Source organism: Pyrgilauda ruficollis, unplaced genomic scaffold (assembly GCF_017590135.1).
Source record: "Pyrgilauda ruficollis isolate IOZ18807 unplaced genomic scaffold, ASM1759013v1 scaffold161, whole genome shotgun sequence".
NCBI classification, from domain to species: domain Eukaryota; kingdom Metazoa; phylum Chordata; class Aves; order Passeriformes; family Passeridae; genus Pyrgilauda; species Pyrgilauda ruficollis.
The window spans coordinates 1,487,016-1,494,515 of NW_024514876.1; the positions used below are offsets into that span (position 1 = coordinate 1,487,016).

At 65.7% G+C, this 7,500-nt stretch overlaps 1 protein-coding gene across 1 annotated transcript; it reads left to right on the forward strand.

Annotated features, from left to right (window-relative positions):
- The first annotated feature begins 62 nt into the window (after positions 1-62).
- On the forward strand, positions 63-1,139 carry NEUROD2 (neuronal differentiation 2). Its single transcript, XM_041463012.1, has one exon. It carries the CDS (start codon positions 63-65, stop codon positions 1,137-1,139), a length of 1,077 nt encoding a protein of 358 aa, XP_041318946.1.
- The last annotated feature ends 6,361 nt before the right edge of the window (positions 1,140-7,500 follow it).

Sequence of the window (7,500 nt, forward strand, 5' to 3'; positions counted from 1 at the left end):
AGGGGGGGGGGGCGGCGGGGCCGCCGGTAACGCCTGGCTCTTTGCCCCCCGCTGCAGCCACCATGTTGACGCGACTTTTCAGCGAGCCCAGCCTGGTCCCCGAAGTCCCGAAATTCCCCGGTTGGGCCGAGGAGTGCGAGGAGGATGCCCGGAGCGAGAAGGAGGAGCGGGCGGGGAAGGGCTGCGCCCTCCCCGAGGAGCCGCCCGAGGGTTCGCTGGGAGAGAGCAAGGAGGAAGGGGAGCTAGGAGGGGACGAGGAGGAGGAGGAGGAGGAGGAGGAAGGCCTGGAGGAGGCGGAGGGCGAGCGGCCCAAGAAGCGCGGCCCCAAGAAGAGGAAGATGACGAAGGCGCGGCTGGAGCGGTCCAAGCTGCGGCGGCAGAAGGCGAACGCCCGGGAGAGGAACCGGATGCACGACCTGAACGCGGCCCTGGACAACCTGCGCAAAGTGGTGCCCTGCTACTCCAAAACGCAAAAACTCTCCAAAATCGAGACCCTCCGCTTGGCCAAGAACTACATCTGGGCTCTCTCCGAGATCCTGCGCTCGGGCAAGCGGCCCGACCTGGTCTCCTACGTGCAGACTCTGTGCAAGGGGCTGTCCCAGCCCACCACCAACCTGGTGGCCGGCTGCCTCCAGCTCAACTCCCGCAACTTCCTGACGGAGCAGGGCCAGGAGGGGGGTCGGTTCCACGGCCCCAACGCCGCCTCCTTCGCCGTGCACCCCTACCCTTACCCTTGCTCGCGGCTGGCCGCGGCGCCCTGCCCGCCCGCCGCCGGCCCCGGGCCGCACGGGCTGAGGACACACGGCTACTGCGCCTCCGCCTACGAGAGCCTCTACGGCAACACCTCCCCCGACTACAACAGCTCGGAGTACGACGGGGGGCTCAGCCCCCCGCTCTGCATCAACGGCAACTTCTCCCTCAAGCAGGACTCTTCATCCCCCGACCACGAGAAAAGCTACCACTACTCTATGCACTACTCGGCGCTGCCCGGCTCCCGCCCCGCCGCTCACAACCTGGTCTTCGGGTCGGCGGGGATGCGCGGGGGGGTCCACTCCGAGAACATCTTCCCCTACGACATGCACCTCCCGCACGAGCGGGGCCCCATGTACGAGGAGCTCAACGCCTTCTTCCACAACTGACCCCCGCCCCGAAACCCCCTCCCCATAGCCGAGATGGCGGGGGGGGGGGGGAGACTCCCCCACATCCCCCCCCCCAACCCGCGGCGGCCCCGCGGACCGGCCCCCGGGGCTCCGCCGTGGGCTTTGGTGCAATATGGGGACCCGGCCCCAGCGGCGGGTCCCCGCGCCCCGTGGGGACAAAGTGCTTTTTTGGGAGGATTTTCCCTTTTCCTTAATTTTTTTATTCTTGTCGATTTCGTTATTTTTAAAATTTTCATTATTTATTGCCATTTCTTTATTATTTAATGCCATTTATTTAGTTATTTTATTATTGCCGCTGTTATCGTTACTATTATTATAATACCTATTACAAATTATTATTATTATTATTATTATTATTATTATTATTATTATTATTATTATTATTATTATTATTTTATAGGGGGAGACGCCCCGCACGGGCCGACCCCCCCATCCACCCCACCGAAGCCCCCCCGGTACCCAGCACGACCCTCTGGGTCGAGACGCTTCGTTTCATTTTTAATTCGTTTTAATTAAATTTTATATATTTATTTTTTAATTTTTTTCCCCACCTCCCACCCCAATTTTGGGCCGTTTCTCCCCTCCCCAGCCCTGACCCCGACCCCCCCGGACCCCCCCGGCATTGGACACCCGCTGCCCCGGCCCGTGGGAGCGAGAGGAGCCCGCGCTGCGGCGCGGAGCGAAACTTTCCGAAGCAATAAAGAGGCGCAGGGAGGAACGAACCCCAATTTCTATCTATGCAAGAGGCCCGGCCCGGCGGACGCTCCGAGATGCACTTTGCTTTGGGGGGGCCCCGGCCCCGCTCCCCGCCCCGGGAGCTCCTCGCAGCGCGTGTGTCAGGACGTTTTTTACCTGTTTTAAAAACTTGAAACGGAAAAAAAAAGAAAAAAAAAAAAAAAAAAAAAAAAAAAAAAAAAAAAAAAAAAAAAAAAGGAAAAAAATAATGATAATAATTAAGAAAAAAAAAAAAAATAAAAGACCCCCCCCGCAGAGCCGCCCCGGTTTTCCCGAGCTGGCGGAGCCGGGAAGCGCAGCCCGCAGCTATGCAAGCGGGGCTCCGGGGGGGCTGGCGGGGCTGCGCCCCCCCCGCGGCGCCCGGCCCGGGGGTCTCCGTCCCGGTTTGCCGCATTCCTTCAGCCGGGAGACGCCGGGAAGCCGATAATGCTTTTTTTTTTTGTTGGGTTTTCTTTGGTTTTTTGGGATTTTTTTTGTCGGAACCTGCCCGCACCACCTTCGAGAAACCAGCATTTTTAGAGACCAGGGAGGAGGAGAGGAGGAAGATTTCTGAGAAATGTTTTGAAAACGAAAAAAAAAAAAAAAAAAGGAAAAAAAAAAAGAAAAATGGGGGGAAAAAAAGGAAAGAAAAAAAGTTTTGGGAAAAAAAAACTAAAACGGGAAAAAAAACCATAAAAAAAAAAAGGGAAAAAGAAACAAAAACCCACAAACCGTTGTAGCAAAGGGGACCCGCTGCCCGACACCAGAAGTGCTTTCGTGTTTCCGTTCCGTTTCATTTCGATTAATAAATATTTATGGCCAACGATATGCAAGACCCCCCCGCGCCGGGCGCCGATCCCGCTCCCCGGTCCCGGTTCCCGGTCCCCGTCCCCGCCGCCCGGACCCTGCTCGGCGGCGGCGGAGCGCGGGGCGCGGGGCCGGGGGCCCGGCCGTTCTGCATGCACCGGCCCCCTCCCCTCCCTCCCGGGGCCGCCCCCCCCCGGCCCCGCTGGACGCTCGCCGCCCGGTCCCGGCCCCGCCAGGACTCGCCGGCCGTGACGAGCTGCCGCCGGTGCGATCGCGGCGAGGCTGTAATTACCGAGCGTCCTTCGACGGCGATTAATAAATATTCAATGTTGACTCCGCCGCTTTCGCCGCTTTCCTTCCGCCCCGGGGGCACCGGGGGCACCGGGCCGAGCCCCCCCTGCCGCCCCCGGCGGTGCCACCGCCGCTCCCGCCGCCCGAATGCGCGACCCGCGGGGCGGCGGCGCTGATATAACGCGGCTCTGCCCCACGGGTGTCCCCCCCGGGACCGGGGAGGCGGTGTCCCCCCCTCACCAATAAAGGCACCGGGATCCGGTGCGGCGGCCCGGCTCGGTCCACCGGCGGTCCCCTGGGAGCGGGGGCTCGGAGCTTGGTGCCCGGGGCTGGCATCGGGCCGCGGTGCCGATGGCCTCGGGAAGGGCGCACGGTGGCGGCAGCCAAGGCCGGTTCCTCGGCGGCGGCCGGGAAGCCGGTGGGCTCCCGGCTCCGTGCCCGGGGCTGGGGCCGCTCCCCGGTGCTGCTTCCCGATGGAGCCTCGGCTCGGTGCCCGGTGCCAGTGCCGGTGCCAGTGCCGATGTTTGTGCCGGTTCCCGGCGCTGGCGCCCGTTGGAGCCCCGGAAGCTCCGGCGCCGGTTCAAGGAGCCGGTGCCCATGGGAGCTCCGGGACTCCCGATGCGGTTCCGGTGCCCGATGTCCGTTCTCGGTACACGGTGCCAGCGCCGGTACCGCTGCCCGGTGGAGCCCTGGCAGCGCGGCGCCGGTGCCCGGAGCGGAGCTGTCCGCTGCGGCGGTGCTGAACGGGCTCCGGGGCTTCTCAACGGCCGTCGGTTTATTTACCGACCGCACCACCGGGGCTCACCGCCACCCGACGGCCGCCGGCACCGGGCAGCGTGGGGCACTGGGGGCCGGTTTGCCCCGGGATCATCGAGCGTGGGGGCCGCACGGGGCTGCGGGGACGGAGCACCGCGTTCTTCCCGGGATTGGTGTCCGATGCCCGCGCCCCGCAGCCCCGCGGCTTCTGGGGATGAACCGGGCCGGTTTAGGGTCAGGCCGTGGCTGCTAAATGGGGCCGGGTCCAGCGCGGCCCCGACGTGCTGGGCCCGGTCCCAGAGCCGCCGGTGTCGGGCCCGAGCCGGGGAGCGGATCCGCCACGGCCCCGTGAGCCGCTGCAGCGACCCCCGAGCCCCCGGTCGGGCCCCGGCGCTCGCCGCTCTCCCCAGAGCAGCGGATCCTCTTCCGACGGCTCTGGCCCGAACATCCTCCCGGGACTCGTTTCTCCCGGGAAAAAGCCCCGGGAGGACCCGGGGACAACCGATGGGGCCGGACGGAGGCTCCGTGGGGCCGAGCTGTCGGTGTGCGGCCCTTCCACCGCCCTCCGCAGCCAGCGGCACCGGGGCCGCGGCCCGGAGCAGCGGCGGCCAAGGGCGGATGCCCCCGCGGAGGGGAGGAGGGGGACGCGGGGGCCGGGGGCTGCGGGGGGGCCGCCGACATCTGCTCCCGGGGCCGGCTATGCCAGGGGGTGCCGGCACCGGTGGCAGGGCTGCGGTTCGTGTTCAATTGTCGGGATTTTTGTTTCCCCGGTGCCCGCCCGGCCCCGCCGAAGATGCGGGAAGCCGCCCGGCTGCTCCGGCAAGGCCCGGCCCCGCAATGCGGCCCCGCACTGGCTGCACGGCCCCGGTGTAAAGCTCCGGAGAACGGCTCCGGTGCAAAGCTCCGGTGGAAGGTTTTGGTGCACCGTCCCCGTGAATGGTTTCGTTGCAACGATCCTGTGCCCAGCCTCGGTACGAGGTTCCGGTGCCCGGTGCTGGTGCCAGGCTCCGAAACACAGCCGCGGTATAAGGCGCCGGTGCCCGGCCCTGTTCACAGCTCCGGTGCCGGTGCCCGTGCCCAGCCCTTCCTCCCGGCGCTCTCGGGGAGGGAAACGGGAGGTCGGGGGAGCCGCCGCCCCGCCGGGCTCTGCGAGTGTTTGGTGCGACCGTGGGATCAAATCTACCTCGGGGGAGTTGGGGGGTCTGGGGAGCCGCCGGGACCCCCACGGCTGCCCGGGGGTCAGCGGAGCTCGGCCAGCACCGAGGGGACCTGGCCGTGGCGGCTCGCCAGGACGCGGCCCCGCTATTCCAAAGCAGGATGAGATGGGGGTGGGTGTCTCCCCCTCCTCAGCACCCCCCGGTGCCCGCGGTGCCCGCGGTGCCCCCGGCCCGGCCCCTCTCCCGGCCCGGCGGAGCGCGGCGGGGGCGCGGGGCGAGCGCCAGCTCCGGGTCGCCGCTGCCACCGGCGAGTGCCAGCCGGGGGGGGGGAGGAGGAGTCATTGCTTCAGTTTAAATTTCATGGCATCTGTTCATTATTATACAGTGCGGATTTTTATATGGACAGCTAAATTAAAGACAGATTTCTGCCAAAATTGCAGATACCATAAAAAACCGGAGGCTCCCGGCGCCCGGCGCTCGCCGCGCTGCGGAGGCGGCCCCGCTCCGGGGGCCGGGGGCTGCCCGGGGGTCGGGAGGGATGTGGGGGACAGGGAGGGATGTGGGGGGTCAGGAGGGGGGGGCTGTCCCCGATTTTGTGCCATGGGGAGCCCAGGACGTCGCCCCCCGTGGGGGAGCGGGGTGCCCCGGCGGTCCCCGGAGCCGCGGCCGGGGCGGGCCGGGCTGGCAACGATCCCCGCCGCCCCGGGGGCTGCAGAGCCGCCCCCTCCCCCGCCCGGTCTGCCAGGCTCCATCGCAGAGGAGTTAAAACAAGGACATCTGTGCCTGGAATCGCTGCGAAGCTCCGAACCTGCCAGCGCCTGCTGGCACCGGCCGCCGGCGGAGGCGGCTTCTCCGGAATGCGGCACCGCCGGCAGCTCCGCCCGGAGCCCCGGCCCGGCCCCGAGGGCTGCGGGGCCAGGAGAGCCTTGGCCCGGCTGGGCAGCGTCCCCACTTGTGTCTGCCCTCATCGTGTTGCAGCCCTGAGGGGGTCGTGTTTCCCACCCCCATTCACCCCCTGCCCCACTGAGCCCCACAGTGGGTACGGGGGGAGTGGGAGACAGCGAGGGGATGAGGAGAGGGTCCTGCCCTCCGCTGGGGCACGGGCAGAGCTGGGAGGGCAGAGAGCAATGGTGGCACCAAGGGAAGGGCAGGGCTGGGGGCACCTGGGGGCTGGGGCTGTGGGAGCAGCCCGTGGTCTGCAACCAAGGTTTGTGGGAAGGGAACCTGCCCCTCAGCCCTTCCTGGGCTTGAAGGGGAGAAAATGGACAAAACCCAAGCAGGGGCAGAGCGGGAGGTTGGATGCAGCAGACACCAGGCCAGCTCTGGCTGGGAACACTGGAGAGCAGGTGGTGCCCACCTGAGCACCCCACAACAGCCCCCTTCCCTTCCCTTCCCTTCCCTTCCCTTCCCTTCCCTTCCCTTCCCTTCCCTTCCCCATCCTGGGCTCCAGCCCATCCCCACAGCCCCTCTGGATCCCCGGGCTGGGGGTCCCACCCTGTCCCGGTGTCCCCGGGCAGGGGTCCCGCTCCCCCTCTCGGTGGCAGCCGGTGCCTCATTTCATATGGGAAATGTCCATTTTGTTGCTACTTAAAAGCTGATTTACGGCGGCTGCATCCCAGCCCTGCCTTGGCCTGCGTTCATCCCATAATCTGCCCATTTCTCTTGGCAGCTCTGGCTCGCCAGAGTCTGTGCCGGGCTGTGGGAGCCTCCGGCCCCTTCCTGTGGCCCCCGGGCCCCGGCCACGCTCCCTGGTGCTGGATCCCGTCTGCCCGGAGCACAGCCCGGTGCCCTCCAGAGGGCAGCGCCTCCAGGAACCCCCCCAAAATACCATTCCTGGGTCTGGAGGGATGGAGGGGACATGGCAGGGGTTGGGGACAGCACATGGGTGGCTTCACATCACGCTGGACCCCTGTTCCATCCACCTGCACTCCAGGATGGAGCTGGCAGGACAGGCAGGGTGGGCACACCTGGCACGGTGGCAGCAGCAGGGCCTGAGCCGAGCTCCTGCTCCCGGTGGTGTCCCGGCTGTCCTGGCTGTCCCAGCCCTCCCACACGCTCCTAATTAAATTGTACCCGACTAGGAATGTTTTTGTTAAATGTAATTGAAAAGGCACACCTTTGGAATCATCACATTAACCCAGCACGGCGTTATCCGAGTGATTAAAGCCTTCCCCAAGTTAGCGCCGGGCAGGATCGCTCCGTAATCCCGGGAAAGCAAACAAGTTCTGAGCAAAACTAATTACATTTAGAGCAGCTGTGATAATAATCCTAATTCAACCCCATTCGGTGCCTAAAATCCCGGGATCCGGCAGCGAAAGCCGCGCCCGGGGGGTGGCTGTGGCCCAGCTCTGCCCTCCAGGCTGTCCTTTCACCACAGAGGTGACAAAACCGGGGATTTTTGGAGGATCCCTGGCAGTCATCATATGACCCCTTGGGGCCGGGCTCCTCGGGGGCATCCCCGTCCTCTGCCACCAAACCCGCGCTGCCCATCACCCTGCCTGACCCCGTCACCCCTCCGGTGGCTCTGCCCCGGTGCCTGGGCGGTGGCACGGTGCCCAAGCCCCCCCCCTCTTGCTGTCCCCGGGGACAGGGGGATCGGGCGGCCGCAGCTGGCG